The 24,202-nt window shown below is 34.0% G+C and overlaps 1 protein-coding gene across 6 annotated transcripts in view; it reads left to right on the top strand.

Annotated features, from left to right (window-relative positions):
• LOC149793697 (uncharacterized) overlaps positions 1–18,932 on the top strand; it is a 120,140-nt gene extending 101,208 nt beyond the window's left edge. For all 6 annotated transcript variants that reach the window (XM_089967688.1, XM_089967689.1, XM_089967691.1 and 3 more), the window contains 5 exons: positions 575–692; positions 4,827–4,915; positions 8,148–8,238; positions 9,279–9,461; positions 13,917–18,932. In XM_089967688.1, coding sequence (XP_089823814.1) covers positions 575–692; positions 4,827–4,915; positions 8,148–8,238; positions 9,279–9,461; positions 13,917–14,046 — 611 coding nt within the window. In that variant the 3' untranslated portion in view covers positions 14,047–18,932. The remainder of the gene's footprint in view (positions 1–574; positions 693–4,826; positions 4,916–8,147; positions 8,239–9,278; positions 9,462–13,916) is intronic.
• The last annotated feature ends 5,270 nt before the right edge of the window (positions 18,933–24,202 follow it).

Below are 24,202 nucleotides of genomic sequence, written 5' to 3' on the forward strand. Positions count from 1 at the left end.
AAAGAGATTTTACCATGATTCATCTGACTAAATGTATTCTAGGAGATATTAGAGATCCCACATGACTAATAGTACCAAAAAGTCGCTTAAGTTACAGTGTGTAAATGGAGAGATCAAGAATCAGAAGTGTCAAAAATTCTGAATGTTGTATGAGAAATACATCAAGATTTTTATAACATTAACCTTTTCCAGAAAGATCTTTGTATAAAAGCCTACATTACCATGCACCCTTTGTTGGCCCTGTTGCAATTTATAAATAATGCCAGGAATGCCTATAAACTGTTACTTGTAATACTGAAAAATGGGATCTAAGAGCATCAGTGAAAACAAATGCAGTTTGACATATTTTCGATCAGTAAGCATATTTTTCTTCAGGAATAGGTTAAATTTATACTAAATCATTAAAAAATTTAATTACTGTACAACATAGTATAAGTCAGAAAGACTATGTTTGAAGTCACCATTAAGCATACATTTTAAAAACTAGTTTGACTTGGCATGTAGCTTTTGATATTTCTCTGTACATTAATTAATAGGAGTTGTAATGGAAACATTTGTACATTCTCAATTTCAGAGTTAACTCCCACCCCGTATGGCCCTGTGTATAACCCCACTCCATCTAGTCTACCCAGTGGCAGCAGCTTGGGGAATCACACCCCCATACAGGCCTGGGCATCCACAAACCCCTATATGTAAGTATAGTGGTGAATTACAGTGATTGTATCACCAATTCCACATGGGTAAATATTAGCAAATCTTTTCTTGTGAACATCTGCTTAAGGAAGCAGTTGTTGTATCTTTGCTCTAGGTATCTGTCCAATGTATGCAACTGTAATATTCAGTTATCAAGTTAATTTTAAAAATGTTAATTAACACTTAAGTCACGCAGCAGGCAGTCTGCACCTTGGAAAATATCACATTTGTGCCTGTAAATACAGTCTAATGCATGTGAACATCCGTATTGGATGACAGATAAGATGTAATCTCTAGCTCAACATGAAATTACACTCAAGGGAGCATAATACAAACAGCTGATTGACTACTATTAAAACCATACAGTTTTGCCTCTATTGCATAAAGCAAGTGCCCATTTTGAACTCCTAGCATATGATTGGAACTCTGGTTGTTGTATGCTAATGTCTGGTACATAGTAAAAATGTATTTTTTGTTTGTTTGTTGTGTTTTATCATTATTTTCATCCCCTAAAATCAAAGTTAGTTGAATTACAGTAACTAGTACAGTAACTTTATATGTCATATGCCTAAGATCACAAGTTAGCACAATTAACAAGTGAGGTCCTTGATATTTGACACACATCTCACCTCTGTCCATGTGAGTTCAAGTCTCAACTTGACCAATATGAGAAAGCCTGCCACTAGCTTTCTGTGAGACAGTTGTTCTTCCTGGGGTCTTCTCAGATTCTTCCTCCACCAACTATACTGACTGCCATATATAGCCTATCATGTGCTGAAAATTGGCATCAAGCCCAACAAAATGGAAGAAAAAAATGATTTTTCACACAAATGAATTATTCTATACAATCGCTGTCCTTCTAGGAATTATTGTTTGATTATATATATGATGAGTAATATTTATTGTCAGCTTTGTTTGATTAGTGGCAAAAATTAAATAGTCATGTTAATTACTTCAGCTGTTAGCTAATGAATACACTGTGCTACCGGTGATTGTAAGATGTGAATGAATACACAAGGCTAGCTGTCATTGTTAGATATGAATAAATACACTAGTCTAGCTATCATTGTAAGATATGAATGAATATACTATGGTTGCTGTAATTGTAAGATAATAATGAATATACTATAATTGCTGTAATTGTAAGATATGAGTGAATACACTGCTTGCTGTAATTGTAAGATATGAATGAATACACTAGTCTAACTGTAATTGTAAGATATGAATGAATATATTATGGTTGCTGTAAATGTAAGATATGAATGAATATACTATTGTTGCTGTACATGTAAGATATGAATGAATATACTATGGTTGCTGTACATGTAGGATATGAATTAATATACTATGGTTGCTGTAAATGTAAGATATGAATGAATATACTATCGTTGCTGTACATGTAGGATATGAATGAATATACTATGGTTGCTGTACATGTAGGATATGAATTAATATACTATGGTTGCTGTAAATGTAAGATATGAATGAATATACTATCGTTGCTGTACATGTAGGATATGAACGAATATATTGTGGTTGCTGTAATTGTAAGATATGAATGAATATACTATGGTTGCTGTAATTGTAAGATATGAATGAATATACTATCGTTGCTGTACATGTAGGATATGAATGAATATACTACGGTTGCTGTACATGTAGGATATGAATGAATATACTATGGTTGCTGTACATGTAGGATATGAATTAATATACTATGGTTGCTGTACATGTAGGATATGAATGAATATACTATGGTTGCTGTAATTGTAAGATATGAATGAATACATTATGCTTGATGTAATTGCAAGATATGAACAAATACACTAGGCTTGCTGTAATTGTAAGATATGAATGAATACACTATGCTAGCTGTAATTGTAAGATATGAATGAATACACTATGCTTGCTGTAATTGTAAGATATGAATGAATACACTATGCTTGCTGTAATTGTAAGATATGAATGAATACACTGCACTAGCTGTAATTGTAAGATATGAATGAATACACTATGCTTGCTGTAAATGTAAGATATGAATGAATACACTGCACTAGCTGTAATTGTAAGATATGAATGAATACACTACACTAGCTGTAATTGTAAGATATGAATGAATACACTACACTAGCTGTAATTGTAAGATATGAATGAATACACTATACTAGCTGTAATTGTAAGATATGAATGAATACACTGTACTAGCTGTAATTGTAAGATATGAATGAATACACTACATTAGCTGTAATTGTAAGATATGAATGAATACACTATGCTAGCTGTAATTGTAAGATATGAATGAATACACTATGCTAGCTGTAATTGTAAGATATGATTAAAGCATGTGGATAAAGAATGAAATGGCAAAGTCTGTGAATTGTATCATCAGACCATAGCTTGTATCATTGCTACAGACTGTGTATAAATCAACCCATCCCACATTTCAGGTTTATAGCCCACCCAGGTTGACTGCTTCAGTGTGTCCAGGAGGAAAAGCACTTATTTCCCATTTTCTGATCATGATATAGCTACATAATTTGCTGAAAGTGCCATTACAAACAACAAGTCAGCCCCCACATGTAGTTCCCGACATAACATGCTGTCGCATGACTAGTTATTCACTAGCAAATTATGTCTTTTTCAGTTATTCGTATGCAAATTATGTCTTCTTCAAACACCACCTGATCACAATACATTAGGAATCCTTCTAATGTCTTACAGGTTCTGGACTCGCAAGCAATGTTAACTTAAGGACACCTGCTTATTGAGACAAAGACATGAGTGATCTTCCTTTGGATTGAAGGCTTGATGCCAAATACCATCATTTGTCACTTACTACTTCCATTCCTGCTGTGAATGCATGTTCATTTTTTAGGCCTTTCAGATTCCTTAAATTTTGTCCTCTTTATGATCCACTTGTTGTGTTTTTGAATTTCACCTAATTTTCATTGTTGATAAATATTTTACATCTCATTTATTTCATAGCATGGTTAGTAATATGACACCATGTTAATTCTCTTTTCTAGCGATAATTAGTACTTTTCATCTGATTGACTGAGCTTGTCAGCAATCAGGGATCTATATTTCTGACAAGATTTTGATCAAACATGTTTAATTGTCTTATATTATCAAGATTTTTCATGAGTTTGATTATAAGCAAAATTTACTCATATTAATGAGGTAATCTTGTATCAGATTGTCTGAGCTTGTCATGACTTTGGAGACAGAATTCTAGTTAAAAAAAACTCCTCAGCTGTAAGCATACATTATTATTATTGTAGACAAGTCTTAAAGGACCAACGTTTGGGTTAGCAGATGTGGCTTTCCACCTCTTACCTACTCTAACATATTATGATCGGATAATATATTTGAATGAAAAACTTTATTTTGCAATCAATTTATTCAGTAATACTTACCTGATCATAATATGGGCACACCCTCCTTAGCCTTACGACTGTAAACATCCCATGAAGAGCATGCACTTCTACTCCAGTAGTAACTGACAAATGATGGGATTTGGTGCCAATTCCCTTAATCATTCATATCTGGTTGTGGTTTTGTGGGTTTATTGCCATTTTCAGCAATGATAGGCTGTACAGGACAGCCAGTATATTTGGTGGAGGAAGAACCCTGAAAGACACACCGGAAGAACCTATGGGAAGCTACTGGCAAGCTTTCTCACATACCCACATTGGCCAAGCTGAGAGTCAAACCCATGTGGACAGAGGTGAGATGTCAGTGACAGTAAAAGCAAATGCCTTAGAGTGCTTGGCCACTTGGGGCCTCCACTCAGACCTGATTTCTGTCTCAAAAGCAGATAATATCAATTCTAGTGGGATTAATTTTCTTTCAGAAAGGCAGGTTGTGAAATTAGTTGAAGGACTCCAAATGTATTATGATTATAAAAATATTTTTCCATTTATAAAAAAAAAAATGGTTTTCATTAAGTTACTGAGTGAAGTTATGAAAAGTAAAGATAGTGAATTTTAAAGTTAGTTGACCTCAGGTACATAACAAACAGGTAATTTAGGACATACAATTTGCCATTTAACATACTAAGTTCAAATATAAAATAAAATGTAATCTCTGTATGTTAAGTGATTTTCATGAATGTCATACATATTCTATTTCAGACATCATCCTCATCACAGAGTGGACTATGCAAGTCTCTTACTCAATGCAGAACAATCACTTGAAAGAAAATGGAGAAAATACTTTGGAAGTAAGATAATGAATTCTTTATAGCTCACCTGGCCTTCAAGCCAGTTAAACTTATGGTATGATCCATCCATAGTGTATTGTCCATTCACAGTTGATATTTACAATTTTTGTCAAGAAAACTGCTTGATTAATTTGCACACACATGGAACATTCTGGAATAAAGGCCTTTCAGATTTGTTCATTGGATGCCAATCCATCATCCAATATGGCTACATTTGCTGAAAATAGAAAAACTTTTAAACAACAGAATTGGATATTTGACAGGATCTTGGCTTAGGAATCTTTCAAGTTTATATAAATGATAATGATCCACTATCAAATATGGCTGCTGTTAAAATAAAAATAAAGAAACCATAGAGCAATTCAAATACTGTGAACAAGAATTTGACCAAATTTGACATTAGGTATCTTTGCATGAAGGCCTTTACAATTTTTACAAATGATTCCAATCTGCCATCAGATATGACCACCATTATAAGAAAGAGAAGAAAAAAAACTTGAAGCAACTTCTCAGAAACTGCTGTGATGAATTTGATGAAATTTTACAGCATTCAGAAGGTTTTTTAAAGTTTGTACAGTGTTGCCAGTCTGCCACCAATGAAACACTCAGCAGAATTGGACTGACTTGAGAGAAAGGATCTTCACTTGACTGACTTGACAGAAAGGATCTTCACCTGAAGGGCATATAAGTTATATAGTTTATGCCAATCCACTATCATGTATATCCCTAACAGTAGAACAACCATGTAATCACTTTTTCCCAGAAGAACCCACTGAACAGAAACTTCTTTCTAAAAGTGCTTCTAAACAGAATTTGACCAAATTTGACTGAAAGTGTTGTACATTAAAGACTTTTTTTTACAAATATTGAAAAACCTTAAACAACTTCTTCTCAGCAGCCACTCAGCAGAATTTGACCAAATTTGACAAAAGATATCCTGACATTAAGGGATTTAGCTTTCAGATTTATACAAACGTGATGCTTGTCTGCCATTAAATATGGCTGACATTGCTAAAAATACAAAATCATTTATATATCTCAGACAACCACTAGACAGAATTTTACAGAAAGTGTCCTGGCATTACAGGACTTGAAATATTGAACAAATGATGTTTGATGTGCCATCATAAATGGGTAAAATATAAAAACTTGAGAAAACATAAAAGAATTGTTTTCATAACATATACAGTCAACAGCACAGGAAGAAATTTGTACAGAAAGGATACTACTAACCCAGATTTCTTGGGCAGCTGCTGTAAGTTGCATTTGGCTGTTAAGCAGAAATAAGGTGAGTGATCTCAGGCTCACATGGTTCTCGTGGTTTTGAAAATGATGACACTTTCAATTCAGTATATATTTTCATACATCTCAGTATAAAATTGGATTTTTTTTATTGATCTAAGCTCTGCGTCTTTTCAGCAAGATATTTGATATTGAGATATTTATTTACCAGTTGTAGGGTTGGACCATGATTATATAATATATTACCTTTGAAGATATAGGGATTTGTTTAACATTGCAGTTGGAAATTTTAAATTGTTTATTTACTTTTTTTTAAATTATTCAGAGAAATCTGATTTTGTCCTGGCAAATTTTAACACGCACAATCCTGCCCAAAATAAGGATTATACCAAAGCATATCTCCTTATACATATTGTAAGAAACTGGAGACACAGAACAAGTTATTAAATTAAAACTTACATATATTTTTATGCACTGAAAATAGAAGTTTTAATTAATTATATAATATACAATTATAGACCTTTGTCAAGGTGAATATTAAGTTTGATGAATCAGTAAACAAAATATTGACCCCTTCAGCGTAATCAGTATGATAACTTTGCTGGTTGATAAATCTGCACATTCATTTTAGCAAAGATCTACATTTGTTTCATTACATGATTTCATAAACAGAAACTCACAACTTTAATTGCTTTGGAAATGCCTTTTCAGCTGCACAGCTGCTTGTCTTTAATGTTATGAAATGAGATAAAAGTTAGTGATGTCATGACCATGCAGCAGCTATATACTGAATAATATTGCATATAATTTAGGGATTTTTCAAGGTCTTTTGACATCAGATGCATTTAATTAGGCAAATTGCAAGCAATCAGGCTGAATTAGGAAACTTTCCTATACAGTTAAATAAAGATTACTGGTGTGTTCAAGGAATTATTTTTGCCTGTAATTTGATTTTTTGTGATCTATTTTTCAAATATTTAAAGCTAATTTGCATGTATTTTATGAGTAATTTCATTGAAGTATTTACCTTTGTCTGCATTGATAATTGTCAAGTCAAAATTAAGGAAGTAAACATCATTTTTGTTATGAGGATGGGTGTTATATTCAGACACCAAATTGACTTTAGAAAATCCCTGCATGTGATGTCAAGTCATTCATTGGAAAGTCACCACTCACAGAAATGATATAATACATTTGTATAATTGACCATGACTCTTCAATTTGATCTCTCTAGCATAATTTGCTTGAGCACAGGAACTGCATGTTCACTTGATGAAATCTTTATAAATATTGTAAGTCACAACATTTCTTTGAACTTAAAACTTTCCCAGATCCAAGAAGAGAACCAAATTCAAGAAATTTTCAATCACATCATCAGCATACAGTATGTGTATTACAAAATGAACAAAATTATCTTTATACTGTATCTGTATTGCCAAATCAACATCATAACATGTAATGCATTATGTGTATGTATATATATATATATACAGTATGTGTATTACCAAATGAACAAAATTATCTTTATACTGTATCTGTATTGCCAAATCAGCATCATAACATGTAATGCATTATGTGTATATATATACAGTATGTGTATTACCAAATGAACAAAATTATCTTTATACTGTATCTGTATTGCCAAATCAGCATCATAACATGTAATGCATTATGTGTGTATATATACAGTATGTGTATTGCCTAATCATTAGCGTTATATGTATTGCCAAAAAGCAAAGCACAGATACTCTGTTGACAATTGCTGAGTTTGCCTGATTGACATGAACTTAATGTTATGAAAATAGTGATTTACAGCAGAACAAGTTTTGATGTTTTCCTGTATTAAAGGCTTTTTGTCTCTTGCATACTGGTATTTACCTTGAATTTTCTTATTAGTTAAAGTATTATTGATGCAAGAATTAATGCAGATATATCTGTCATTTGAACAATAAGGTTGCAGTTTATAAAATGAACTGAACATTCTTTGCAGACCGTAAACCGCCGTTGACAAGTTCTCATACTCCCAGCACCAGTATGTTAGTACCATTTCCAGGTAGTTCACACGCCATCCCTCCTGTCAGGTATGAAATTTGCTAGTAGTGTCAAGGTGGGCAAACTAATTAATTTTGTGGATTTTAAAGATTTATGCAAATTAAAAGATCATTTTAACACATTTTTAAAATAGGAGCCTGTTTTTTTTTCTCCATTTCTATCAGAAAAATTGGATTCACAAAGTGTCTGGGCGTTTTCAAAAGATGGCATGATTATATATAGACTCAGATCTGCTATGACATACTCTGCTGAAATATCAGGGTCTATGATGTTTGTAAGGAGTAATCTGTACAACAAACAACATAGACCCTGATCTGTGGGTGCTTTATGTGACAGAAGATCATAGTCTATGTTGTTCAGAGCTTAACTTTTCATGAAATCAATTATATATGTTAATTTTTGCTTCATTGAAAATTCTTGGTTGTTGACTCATAGAGGTAAATCACCATGTTTTCTTGCACTGCTATAAAATGTGTGCCCAGCTGTGAACGTCATAGATCCAGATCTGCCATTACTTAATGTTTTGGCAAATTAGGGTCAGCAATGTTTGATTTATATCAAATAGTGTAGATCCTATTTTGTTGACACATTATACTTCCATATATACTTACTTATAAGTTAATTCTAACTGCAAAACTGCACAGATCAGATATGGGTCTATGCAGTTTCTTAGGAGCACTCAGTAACTCAATCAATATAGACCCTAATTTTCTGGTGCATTCTGCAGTGGCAGATAAGGATCTTTTTAGTTTGCGGTTTGACTTGACTTACATGCAGGTACGTACATTATATCTAATCTTCTTCAATCTTTAGTGTTTGCAGTAAGTTGAGTGTCAGTATATGGTGACATCACTTACGACACAGGATACTTTTATGGCATTATGATTCATGCTAATACTAAGGTAATAATGGAGAAAAAAATTCATTTATTTTATATATATATATATATATATATATATATATATATATATATATATATATATATATATATATATATATATACACACTTATTATCCATATCTTAGAATTAAATATTTAACCAAACTATAAACTGTTGTACATTTTTCAGAGAACAGTTACGCCAGTACAGATTTTCTCTTCAAGAGCAGATTGGTCCACCATACTCAGGCCATGACAAACAGTCCACAAATGAACGACTCACAGAGCACAAGGAATGGCTGAAGAAGTTTCAGCAGGACATCAGTTTTGGAGCATCATTTGTCAGAGCTTCAGCCTCAGATGCAGGCTCTGTGTATCCTTTTTAGATGAATAAACTTAACATGCAAAGCAAATTTCAGTGTTATTAATTATTGTGAATTTATGATATTTGTCTCATCTGCAGTAAGGCTGTCTAATGAATGATAACAAAAACCACTCAGTAGAATTTTGTCAAATTTGTAGTTTTTACAAATGATGCTAGACTACTATCAATAATGATTGCTGTTACTAATAAAAGAAAAACCTTTAACTTTTTCTAAAGTCACTGAACAGACTGATCAGAGTTTACATTGATCTAGCTTGAATACCTTTAAGATTTACAAATGATGCAGTGTCACCATCACAAATGGCTACCATAAGTAAAAGTAGAGGAATATAATAGACTTTTTCTTTTTCAAATATGTTACCCAGTCATAACTCCATAGCAGTACAACCATTTCCTAACAAATCTACCCCTTCCAAGCAGCAAATGTAGTTATAAGAGCTAAAAGTAGTCTGACCACATTGTCGAGTCACATAGAGTGATAGAGTGATCTCCCTATTAGATATAGAGATTGGTGTCAAATCATGCCCATACTTATTTGGCTACTTCAGCTTGTGCTAGGTTGAATGCATTTAGAAACTTCACAAAAAGTCAGCATCAAGAGTAACTTGTCACACTTTAAAGTAAGTTATTGGAGTTTCTCTTATAAAGGAAGTATTCTCTGTCTATATTTCAAACTATTTCTCATTTTTTTCTACCAAGACAAAATTTGTTTAACATGATTGGAATAGCAATTATACATGTTGGCACCATTTTGTGTTATCTGTCCTGGTTGCTAATATGTGCATTTAGTAATGTGTGCTTGACCTTTGGTGTTCTTTGGTCAGTGATACAGACCATTAAGTCATGGAGGTAATTTTTCAAAGGAAAATAAATAAATTTTTCAGTTGCATCCACTTACAGTAAGGTTATAGGCAATGCTGCACAGATTTCATCTGTATAAGCTATTGCATATGCTCTCTACTACAGTCACATATATTTGTTTATAAACAGTGAAATAATCCAGTAGAACCCCCTCATTAGTTTATAAAGCAGCACTTGACTGGCTTTACCTGTATAAGCTATCACTTATACAGTCTATGTTTACAGGTAAATTTTTTTAGCCAGTGTAATATTTTAGTAATGTCCACTTTGTTCATTGATAAAGCAGTGCATAACAGGCTTCACCCATATAGCTATCATATTACTCCGTATATTTATACGTGTCTGGGCAATGGGCTGGATATAGTACTCTCACTGCAAATGCCTGAAATTAGTGGATGCTAATTGTAGTAGATACTTGGAATGTGTGGGATGCCACTTGTGTGATAAATGAAATGTATGCACTCTGTGGATGAGAGAATCATTGCATTGCAGTCCTGCTCAGATGGTCAAGAACAAAAGGGAAGGCAAATAAGCAAAATATTAAAGACAAGGATGTCATTAGCATAGATGCCGATGATGCCTAAGTCAGCAAATTTCTTGTTAAGGAGACTTACAAGGTAGAGGGCTCACCAGTGAATAGTAAAATCAGGCAAACCTTTGCAGCTGTCACTAAACATAGTCACAGCTCCAACTTTGCCTCCTAAACTGGAAAGATGCTTTCAAAAGTACCAACAGACTTATGACACTGTTATGATGATATCTGAGGCAGATCAACAGCAACCAAATCTAGCTCAGACACTTTCTCACTTGATGTGGGGGGGGGCCATTTTTATGGATCCAGTATACTGTAACCCATCCCAGCTTTACCTGTCTGGAACTGATGAGGAGGTGAAGCTGGCACTGTTCTATCAGGATTGGAATCTGCCATCAGATTTAAATTGCAACACCAATCTTGACTATAATATTGATTGATGGGACTGTTAACATTGATCAGATATCTTGATCAGCCCACCCATTATAGTGCTACAGTGCACCTTGGTCCCTCTGTGACCAGTTTAGTGCCATAGTACCCAGCTGATATGATGAACTCTACTTGATTGTGAAAACAGTCCATGCCATTTATGGATACAAGTAGACATTGTATCTCAGTAGTTCCGTCTCATTTCTATGCCATCAAAGATCAACAGCAAATGGATGCCGAGTACCATGTAAGGACTATGGATGACTCATTTAGCGATTGCCTTAAAATTACTGTATATCTTTCTGATAGATTTTAGTATGGTTAGCAGTTGTGCTCTGCCAGTTTCATCAACACCATCTAAGATTTCATTAGAGGTGTCTGTATAACCACATTTTCCAATAGAGGATGAATCACAGTTACATGCTTGCCATATTCCCACACAGTGTTGGGGGGTGTTTGAGCCTCAAAAAGTGAGTTTTGAGATCCCATGTTGGGTCAGTATGTATGATAAGAAAAAAGCAATATTGTCCAATCGAGAATAAGCCATCTTGTCATATAAACCTTGTAGAAAATGATAGGAAATTCGTATCTGAATGGAAAAATAAATTTGTCTTGGTTTTTAAAAAAACATACAATACACTTACAAAAGAAAGAATTAGTTAATAGACCTAGTATTATGAAATATCAAAGCCATACACATACACATGTGCAGGTACTCACATCAACACAACCACACTGACGTTAAATAAAAACACAAAATAAGTTTCCATCATTAAGATCCATTGGATGGCAAAATATATTTTAATTTGATGAAGTCTTTGCTACTCTCAATAGTTCATTAGGGGGTTTGAAGGTAATGCAAGTGTCATTAGTGTTCATCTTTGCACTCTCTAAAGACCAGACGGTACTGTTGTATTAACTTCCTTGCTGGATTCTCTGAGCAAATCCTGGTCAGAACCATAACATTAGCATTGTCAGAACTGTAGGTGATGCAGGTTGATTATGAGATGCAATTGGCTGTATAGAAAGATGAATATATATATATATGTAGTATGTACACTTACTTTATCAATGATATACCATGAGATGTATGAAAAATTTATATGAGTGGTATATTATTGATACAGTGTACATACTATACATATATTTTATTTATATCACATACAAATACACATACATACCATTTGAACAAAGTGAAGATTGACTACAGGCAACTGTGTATTGAGTTAATATACTCCTCACATCCCTGCAGTCTGCTACCAAATTTAGTTATGTGCCTTTTGTGGCTATTCACAATCACCTTTGCTTATTGATAAGTTGATTCTTTTCTGTTTTGAGTTTCTATTTTTATTCACATTGATTAAATCACTGTAAAACACACTTATGATTTAAACACGAAAATTGGTTTTAATGAAGAAAGTAGAGCACTGCAAACGCATGGTAAATGTCCTCAACACTAAGCCAGTCATGTACCAGTACATAAAAATTATTTGGAGTAGAAATTAAGCAAAATTACAAACCAACAAGAGGTCATTAAAATATTTTCATATATTCACAGTTGATATAAGTAATTATTCTGCTTTAATTAGCATTACTACCAGCCATAAAATTGTTTCTCTCTTGTCGATTTGACTGTAACCATCATTCATGGGTCCAGATATTAGCTTTTGCAAGTGCTTGTTTTATTTTTACCCTTTAGAAAAAGAATAGTGAAGCATTTTGTATTGTTTCAGTGTACAAATATTTATACAGTATTTAATAGCTGTAATTTCCACTCACTGCCTTAAAATGATACTTTGCGAGAGCAGTAAGATCAGAGAGAAACAACAAAAGACACAAGGTATTCAAACATTGTTATTACTCAAAATTATTGAAGGAATAAGACATGATGTTATCTATGAAAATTTGATTTAATGCTAAATCAGATCAATTCTTCATTCAGGTGAAATATTATCGAAATGTTAGAATCTCCAATAAAGCATATCTTGTTTTATCCATGATTACCTAATCCCAATGAAAAATACAACTTTAAAATTCTACAGTTTTTGCTTGAAGCTCAGTTAATAATGAAATACTGTTTTCATAGATTGGAATGATTTGGATGCATACAAGATGTGGAGAATTTCCTCAGAGTGATGCAATCTTAGCCGGATTTTAACTTTTTGAAATATGATGAGTGGTGTCATTTTCATGTAGGTCAGTAGATGAAATACAGTTGCATATTTTCAGTGGCAGGCTATTTATGAAAATGAGAAAGAGGAGTGGACACAGGATTGATCTCTGGTGTTCTTTTTATATAATTGGTTCTTCTTTAGAAAAACTTCCATTTATTTTGACACACTGTTTTCTCTTTGTTAGATATTATGTGAACAATTCAGTTGTGGAATTGTCACATTGATAAATGCTATTGATGAGAATATCAATTAAGAACAAGGTCAAAACCTTTTCTAAGAAGCAGTATGGATACTTAATTTCCCATGATCTAAGGAAGTAATCCATCTTTCTATGGCCTGAATGAGTCTGATAAGATATGGTCAAATTAAAATATACAGAACTCCATAAGAAGACCTGTTATTTCTCTTTTTTTTTTCTTCTTGTTTTTCCTTAACACCTTGTCACAGGAACAGCCTGGGCAGAAATTCTGACAATCCTGTATCCTCATCCACACCCACCAAAGGACTTCCACCATCAACAGGGGCTATCAAGTTTGAGCTGGATGAAAATGATGAAATTAGAATCAGACATCTGTGATATTTACTTTCTTTGAGATCTGTATTTTATTTTGATTTTTTAAAATCTATATCATAAATTCATAACACAAACATAACCTGTATGCATTCATGGCAAAAACAGCATTAATTAATTGCATGAGGTCAGTTTCATCATAGATGTTTGCTCTTAACCCTTGTGATAGCAAACTGGGACATATTGTTTTGTGACCATCTGTGTGCTTATCTGCATGGCCATCCCAGTTACATTTAAGTATTGTAGCACAAATATTATTTGATTCAGAGCTTTGAAATCCTAGAAACTATATCATAGTAGATGACCTGATTTGATTTTGAAACCTTTACATTTCTAAATTTACATGATTATGAACTTATTTAACTTCTACTTTTTGACAAAAGCCTTGCTAGCATTATTAAGGAAAAACTACTTAAGGTACACAAATCAAATTTGGATGACTTACTTCTGTTCATGTGTAGATGACATGATTAGAACTTTTGACCATAAAAACAATATTTTATAATTTTTACCCAATTTTTAAATACTTTTTGGGCTATTTTATCAAAAACCTTGTTAACACAGTTAAGCAAATACATCTAAAAGAAGACAAGGGAATTATTTTAGATACATTTGAATTTATATTTAGATTTCCTTTTAATGTTCAGGCCATAAAAACAACTTTAATATTCAATTTTTACACAATTTTTCACTTTTTACAACTTGAATATTTTTTAACTAAACCTTGCTTGCATGATTATTTGAAAACAATTAGAAGTAGACAGTTAAAATTTGGTATATTTGTTTAAATACATTATCACATTTTATTAAAAATGTTTCAGCATTTTTTAAATTATGAACTTGGACATTTTTGGTCTAAAGAGCATTGTACTAATAACAGCATAATTTCTAGTTTTTGTTGCATTTTGAGTTCATATGCAAGAGCACAAGGATGTCAGTTGTAACATATGTTCTGTGTTGTACATAGAAACTTTCTTGCCTTTTATCAAGTTTTTTTTATATTCTTGTATCACTGATCCTGTATAAGCACTTGGACAGATTACTTTGAACCAGTAACTTGGTGCATGATATACATGCATTTGCTCTGTAATACAATCTCAGCTATCCACACCACAGTTATCTGAATCTTCATAGTAGATCCTTGTACCTCAACCATTAGTGAAATATAGAAATGTTAATCCCCATTTGTTTGAGTTTTTTATTTTAAAAAATCAGAATTTTCAGTTCATCAAGACTATCACAATGTTCCAGTTTAGTTGGCTTGAACACTTTGGATTATTTGAACCTGTGTTTAACATGTTACAGAAAGTTTATAATATTCAGTCTATTCGACTTGAAATATGTATCTCCAGGACTAATCTAGGATTCAGGAATATGGGATCAGTGACACCTTAAGTTGATTCCAGCTGCAAACTACACTGACCCAGATCTGCCAGCACATACTATAATTTGTAGACACTCATCAAGACATCCATGATGACTTGAAAACATTATCAGTAAAACACACACACCCACACTCTCCATTAAGTGACCTATTGTTCATACTATACAGTATAACATATTTAGCTGATTTTGATAGATCCTCTAATTTAAATTTTGAATAAAATTTCTGTCACCCAAATTTGACACACCAGTATTTCAACCTTTGATTAAGATTATCCAGCAGTGAATGATTTTATGGTGTAACAGTGATAGTCAAAAAGGCAGTACAGATGACTGATTTTAACATGCCTCTTTGCATGTATGTAAAACTATAAATAAATCTTACGAGTGATGAATGCTACAATCAATGTAAATCTTCTTAAGTATGTTGCAAGTTTTACTTTGAAACATTTCAGGTGTACCTGTTTGTACCCTACCAGGTTATTAAAATTTATTGCAATTGGGATATTTGGTCATCAAAATCAGCCAAGCTTTTTGACCACAAAAGTAACGATATGGTATTATAAAGAAAATTATTATTGCCCTGCTATCATGTCGACGTATTTGTGGAGGGCTGATTACAGTAATTTCTATCATTATCAATGAGTATGTTGGAACACATATAGATATTTTCTAAAATGACTAGTACATACTTGTGGTATAATATTTTCTGTTATAATTCTACTATACCTACTCCTGAATACTGTAGTAAATCAGTGGGATTCAGAACAAGGTATAGAATCTGGTATGTATCAAAACAATCCAGACTCAAGATTATAAAAATATCCCCATACATGTACTAAAATAAAGATGCAGCTTTAAATCATTTATCTGGTTGGTCATACAAGATTAAAAAAAAATAAAATAGAATTCATATAACAGAGTGTCAACGCTTATATAACCTGCATTCCATTAAGTGCAAGATTTCTTTATTGAATTCATATCGAGAACTGGGTGGATGAGAGGGAGAGAAATTGTGTTAAAGAAAATGAATCTGTTCAGATTGGGAAATACAATAGAACCTTAGAAACTGTTAATGCTGCCATGGCCTAAATCTTTTGATAAAATTTTCAGTTTTGTTTCAAGTTTTCAAAGTTATAGGCAGCATAGAAAGCTTTATTATGTAACTGAGCATTTAATTTGAGCGATAACAAATATCGGAGTGATTGATATTTGAATTATCAGCATTCCTGTTTTGATATTTGTTTTTACAACTTGCCAGGTGTCATAAAAGATATAAATTGTTTAACGCTTGTGATTTAATTTTGAAATGAGCACAGATATGCAGATTTTACTCAGTAAAACAGGATAAAAATGAAGTTAGCTGATTTGTAAGGAAAAATACAGTATGGGTTGATTAATATAGTATTCATTGTATTGTTTGAGAAAGACATTATGCATTTTTTAATAGCTGAAAGAGTAGAGATGAAATAAATTGTTTAAATAATTTTTACATGTGCGAAAAAAAGCTGTAAAAGTAAGTTATGACACTTGTTTCTCGGTTTTGGTTTAAAATGAAATTTCCTCAGTAAACTGCAGAAGCATGTTTTAATAAATTATGTACATGCTTTATATGGACACTTGCAGGACTTCATCATTTTGTATCTAAGCAAAGAAAAAAATTAAGATACAAAAAATACATTTGAAATGATGCTGAGATATCAAGAGTGTTTAATTAATTTCCTTCCTGCATTAGATTGATGAATGCTGGTCATCATATTCTGCTGTTGGTATCTTCAGTTTAAGACTGTTAAGATACTGTATCTTACATTTAAGACACTATCTTCAGTTTAAGATGCTGTATCATCAGTTTAAGACACTGGATCTTCTAAGATACTGCATCTTCAGTTTAAGATGCTTTATCTTATGTTTAAGATACTGTGTCTTCAGTTTAAGATACTATCTTCAGTTTAATACTGTATCTTGTATCATCAGTTTAAGATATTGTTTCTTCAGTTGGAGACACTATCTTCAGTTTAAGACACTATCTTCAGTTTAATACTGTATCTTGTATCATCAGTTTAAGATATTGTTTCTTCAGTTGGAGACACTATCTTCAGTTTAAGACACTATATCTTCAGTTTTAAGACACTATCTTCAGTTAAGATACAGTATCTTCAGTTTAAGAAACTGTATCTTGTATCTTCAGTTTAAGACACCATATCTTCAGTATAAGACACTGTATCTTAAGATAACTTTATTAGGATATATAGTTGCATAATTTGTGATCTGTTTTAATGCATATGAGATTTTCTAGAATGCAGTTTTCTTGTATTTTTTTTCTCCCTCTCTTTTGTTCTTAAAACTTAAAGGTAATGAGGTAAAACATTCCCTTTAGTTTTATATCCATTGAATCCCCATTCTGAAGACTTGATGAAAAGTGTTCTCACTTTTAAAACAATTACTTATTATCCATAATTTTTGGGGTATTTACCTTTTAATTACCCACACAAAGAGGTCTTAATTTAACCAAAAATGTTGACACCCACAATCATAGAAAATAAAAGAATCTGTAGTTTTTCCCAAGTATTAGCTTGTTTTCCTAGAGAACGGCCTGTCCAGTTTTAGGGTCTTCACGTACCTTGTTCATCACATGAAATGGTTGACTGTTGAGACGTAAATTATCATGATTTGTTAATAACCATTGCAAACATAAATGATTGATATCTGGACAGCAAGAGTTCTTATTATTTAGTGGTTTTCAGCTCCTGTAGTGAAACATAGTTATGCATAGTGATGCTCACAAATATAAACTTGCCTTCAAGCTGATATCTTAAGACTTCGCTACCCAAGATTCTGATATGTTAACCCTGTCTACTCCTTGGTGGATCAAGCAGATATTTCTGTGCTTCAGGTCTGTGAATTTGATTGAATGTGGTGGCACACCACTGCATCCAATCAAAATTAAGTTGTTCAGATTTGAACATTGTTCCTACATGATCGAGACAACGCGAGCACACAAATTGATGGTTTCATAAATAAGCAGTTTTCCACTGCCGGTCCATGTTTATATCAATACCTTTCACTCAAATACACCTGTAATCACTTCTCTCTGGATCATAATCCAATAGATGTTGGTAGGACAAAGCACTAAAATGTCTGCTCTGTCTGCCAAGGTGTAAATAGGGTTGAGATAACGTGAAAATTGGCTAGTGAAGATGGGCTGATACAGGAATAGCAACCAGTACATTACTGGAGATATTGCCCTGTTGTTCACTTGCCTGCTGACTGAGTTGGTCATGTGTGTGTGTGTGTGTGTGTGTGTGTGTGTGTTTAGATCTTAACAAGCACAGGTAATTGTGCAATTAGTTCTCACAAACAGTATTTATAAACTGTTCACTCTGTAAGTATAGATGTAAATTATGTATATTGAACCATAACTTTTGTATGATTAAATAAACTATATTTTGTAGTCATATATAAGTCTTGTAAACAAATCACCTATGCAAATTAAAAAGTTTTTAAAGAGATGTGCTTTCTTGGGTATTTTTTTGTATGTTTAACCATGTTCTGCCTCAGGGAATTCATGTTGCAAGTAACCACACATTGTATCAGTCCTATAATTTGCAAATGTTTTATTTGATAACAGTGACATTTTTGTTTTCATCAGAAATTTCACCAGGGATGGATGAAAAATGGTAAAGTTGTTACATTTTCATTTATCTAATAATAGATGTCTAATAACACTGATCAAAATTCAAATAGATTTTTTTTAGAATGTTTCCAAGTGTGATAACCCCTAAAAAGATTGTTCAGCAATCTACAAAACCTTTAGTATTGTAGTGTTCTGGTGACCAGGCATGGCAGATTGGTAGATGGTTCAACTAAGAGCCATAGTTTGAAATATGAGATAAAGATAACACGTTTCCACTGCCAGTGTTGGCATAAAACTAAAGATTCTATGTTAACAATTAGGATATATTTGGAGTATACCATATCATGGGGTGTAGGTTAAACACTGTACTTCCTTATATCAGGGGTGCACAGCCTTTTTCAGCCAAGGGCCAGATTGCATTTTCTAAGACCACTCAAGGGCCACAAACATGACGCTACAAGTTTTATACAACAGCGACTTGGCAAACGAAATTAACGTTAATAAATGTTGTAATAAACTATTGCTTGACATGAAGGTTTTATATAATTTTACTTTTAGTAGCCCAATCTACTTTCTGTAATTACTGTTCATGGGCTAGATTTATGTGAGGGCCAGACAGAACACATTTGAGGGCTGGATGTGGGCTGTGGGTTATGCCTTATATTGATCATGTTGTCTATCTGTATGTTTGTAAGTACACACTTTAAATGTTACCAGTTCAGCCTAGCCACTATTCTTTCTACATTCATATGTAAGCCTCCATTTGGCAGTTTCTTGTAAATGCATCTGTTCCATATGTGCTGAACTGAGAATACTGTCAAAACATGTGCTTCAGTACTCATCAAAGGCATGTCTTTTTTTTATTTTCCCTCATTTATCTAGTCCCTAAAAAGTCTGTTATTTCTGATACTTCATACACATGGATTGCTATTTGACAGGATAAAATTTTTAACATCATGCAATGATAAATACCAACCACTCAGAAGAAACTCATACATAGGTTTACCTAAATGGATTATAAACAAAAGCTTGTATTACTACAAAAAATACGGATGGTAAAAGTTTTTTCAATGTTTCAACCTCCAGCCTACGCGTGATCAGTACTACAATGCGCATGACGTGAAGGAACTTTTTGATACAATAAACGTCTCTTGTATTATAAAATTCCTAAAAGAAGTAAACATTTATTCTAAGCAATAACTTTTATGGCATCACCTCACTTTATATTCAATACCTTTTCATCTAAATCTTCATTAACTTGCACCATTTACCAGCTGTTTTTGGCAATGAAAGTGGGGGGTGGGGCTTCATACGTTATACTGCTCCATCTTTTATGGAACTAATAAATAGGAAATGTATTTGCTGATTTTGCCTGCCGATTGTGAAAGTAGGAGGCAGGATTTATGTGAGAGGTGAACTAATTAAGTTCTTGAGCAGTTCAAATGGTGTCTTGTTAAGACAGGTTAATGCCCATGATAAATTCCACTTTGGCAAGGATCAAGTGTCATTTGTACACCTCAGAGGTAGATGGCAATTTCACTTTAGGGATTCTCCACCACTTGTTGTGAGAACTGTTTTTAAGGGCTTATTTTAAGAAGATCCAGACATGCAGGTTCAGTAACTCTAGGTTACTATGAAATATAAAATATTTGCCATTCTGGTTGCTTAACGCAGATAAGGGAATATCTTGATAAATTCCTGTTGATTCTGTTATGAGATTGATGAATTTGAACAAAGATTTCCCATCCGAGTGAAGTAACCAGAATGAGAAGACACTCGGATTCTCTCAATTTCTGTATCTCCTTCGTAATCTGAGATGTTGGATTCTGGAGAAGTGAATATATTTTACCAAACCAGTCTATAGAAAGGGCACCGATTATCTACGACCTTTTGGATCTGGGACTGGTGAGGCAAAGGTTGGTTTTGGCATTACACCTTGTCGCCAGTAGGTATATAGGTCGATCCCTTCAAGCATCCATTGAGGGAAAACTGAGGGATGAAGAGACCATTCCATTTGTATTAGTTCCTTCTTGCAGGAAAATTAGTCTGCTAATACGTTACCCAGCCTTGTATATGTCGAACTTAAAGGCGGATTTGTCGTCGAGGACACCAAGTTAGAAAGTCCCAAACAAGAATACAAATGTCTGAGGTAAATTACCACAGTGGACTTGTAGGAGAGAATTAGAACTCTATTCCCATTTAGGTTCTCCAGCCACAAATAAAAAGCTTTCAAAACGGTTTTATCTCGAGAATGATATGCTAATAATGATCCTGACATCCTGAAATGGTAGGAGAATGGCTCCTCCAGTCTTTTTATGCTCGCATCCATACCGATTGTGATTGCCGGAGGTCGTACTTGCAGAGGCATCCCTGATGCGAGCCCCGAGTTGTTTCCCTGCCTAATAATGACAAGGAAACTTGAGGCCAGTTTTCATCATTCTTTGGATTAAGGTAGTGAAGTGACATCTCTTGTGTCACCTGCAAAGTAGTTTGAGAAAAATGTCGAGGATAGCGACTCACTACAATTACAGCACATTCTGTGTTAGAACTCGCAACTTCAAAGGTGGTAGAAGATTAATGGCAAGTAAAGAGATATCTCTTGAGGCACCAAGATAGATATCGTACGCCGGAAGTCTCCAAAGATATGATGTGGGTTAGATTAATCCACGAGAGTGGCTATATAACTTGAGTCGTCTACAAGAAGTGCTTAGCAGCACTATGCAAGTTAAACAAATCCATGAGAGTGCATGTATAGACTGGGCGTAATCCACAGGAAGTGCTTTGTGGCACTATGCGGGTTAGTCTTGTATATCTGGTTTCGAGAAGTGGTTATTATGGTATTGCTGCACAGGAAGTGCTTAGCAGTACTATGCGACTCATGTAACTGGAAAAATTCTTTTTCTGGTGGCTGATACTGAATAATTGATTGTGGTCGTTGCCCATTGTGATCAGAGTTATATGGCAAAGTCCAGTCGTGAAAAAACATAGCTGTCTAGGCTAGCACGATGTCGTTGTCCAGTTCATGAGATGAGGCGGGGTACTGGGTATTGATCTAAGTAGCCAGTCCATAATTCTGAAATTAGGGGCTGTAACTGAGGCTGTTGTTGCTCTCCATCTCGCTCCCCATAAATAATATGGTTTAAAACACTGGCGTGAAAGCAGATGTTTTCGTCTGTTTAGCTATGCTTCTGCGCCTTCTCCATATTACCCAAAAGAATTGCCAGCCATTGACTTCTGTCCATAATATGCACGTCCGACAATTATTCAATCATGTATTCAATTAATGAAAACCAGAGAACTATAAATGCTCTGTGGTTGTAAGACTGGTCTCAACAATGATCTAAATCTGTATGACAAAACAGAGCAGAAAAGGTATAAACGTAGTGTAGTGACTATCCTGCTTTATAACTTATGTTGTCTGTATAGTTACCCACTATGATAAATACATGTAAAAGAGTGGCCTGTACAGGTAGCGTACTAGAGCATCATTATTAATATTTACAAGGTGGACGCTAAATATTCAATTCTAGTAGCAAGTAACTTGTGTGTATGTACATACACGTGTAAAATCACCGAAGCGTGACTTATTGTAACTACGTGAAAGAAGTGGATGCTGGATAATAGATTCTAGTAACAACTTACAAAGGGTATTTTTTACTGCCTAAACAGGTAAAATCACTGAAGCGTCACTTATAGTATATATTCATGTATGAGCTTTACACTATTGAGTAAACCATGTATTGAAACGTTTTTGTTGTTGTTGTTGTTGTTGTTGTTGTTGTGAGGTTTAATGCCATTTTTCAGCACACGATAGGCTATACATGGCGGCCAGTATTAATGGTGGAGGAAGAATCTGGAAAACCTGGAAAGAACCACCGACCCACGAGAAGCTACTGGTAAGCTTTCTCACATGCCCACATTGGCTGAATCTTAGACTCGAACTGCCGCAGACAGAGGTGAGATGGCAGTGATCCGTAACGAAGAGCGCTTTAGACCACTAGGCCACTCGGGGCCCCCGTATTGAAACGTACTTGTACTTATCCGACTACGGCGGATGCTATACAGTAATATAAACGAGTTTTCTGAATTACACACAAAATCTGCACATAAAAAAGGAACTGAAGCCTCATTATTGATACTTACGAAGTTAATGTGGCAATATCCTTAACGAGACAACGTTACCTTTAGGAAAGACCCCATGACGTTCTATGCAGGTAAAATCAGAATAGCGTCACATATACAACAATGAATTAGACGCTAAGTAAAGATAATATGGAAAATTAAATGTAAAGCACTATCATGTGAGTTTTCTCTATCACGTACCAGACCGGCACTTATTAATGCCGTTATAGCACCGTGAGGTGACTCCATCGCGACCCGTGCAGGTATATATTAAGGTGCCTAAATGTGCGACGAAAGCAAAGTGATAACAAAGAAATTTAGGAAACTCAGTCGTCAGCGATAGGCAGGTCCTACAAGAGAGGGTTGGTTAACCGATGATATATCCCTGGGACCCAGGACCATAAGGGGGCCTGGGCCGAACAATACTTTTTAATTTTATTATTTTTTAAATTTGTTTGAACAAGAACTAGGAGAGGCTCAGGTGTTTCTTACCCCAGAGTCCGTGCTCGCTCTCTACGGACCTGGTGATAGAAACAACAAAAAAGTTGGAAATTTATAGATGGAGTAACTTCCATTCAAAGACGAAACTCCTCCAACTTGTTTTGAAGTACATGTAGAAAACTTCAAAACCTCCTGTATGGATTTTGCGAGGCATCTCCGTAGATAGAGTGAGCTACTCGGCATCCGAAGAAGTAATAGTTTGCGATTTCATGGGATTCGGCGCTAATCCCATTATCACGGGGTGATTACTCTATCTATCTTAACTTCAGCTTTTTAGCTAAGCGTCTGAACACGAGCGATCTGGATTTGTATGGTAGTAGTTGTTCTTCTATGTTGTAATTGTTGGGTAAGGTATTTGAAGAAGAAATGTGAGTTTGCGATGTAACGTAAATGCCGTAATAAGTTTTAAAGGATGAGTCTGTCTCGTTGTAACATGTTTCTTCTATTATGATGGGAAATAGAAGACTAACTTGTGTTTGGAGGGAAATGCTTGTTTTGTATGCACCGGCAATGTATTGTCTA

The sequence above is a fragment of the Sinohyriopsis cumingii genome, chromosome 8 (assembly GCF_028554795.1).
Source record: "Sinohyriopsis cumingii isolate HCF-2022 chromosome 8, ASM2855479v2, whole genome shotgun sequence".
Taxonomy (NCBI): domain Eukaryota; kingdom Metazoa; phylum Mollusca; class Bivalvia; order Unionida; family Unionidae; genus Sinohyriopsis; species Sinohyriopsis cumingii.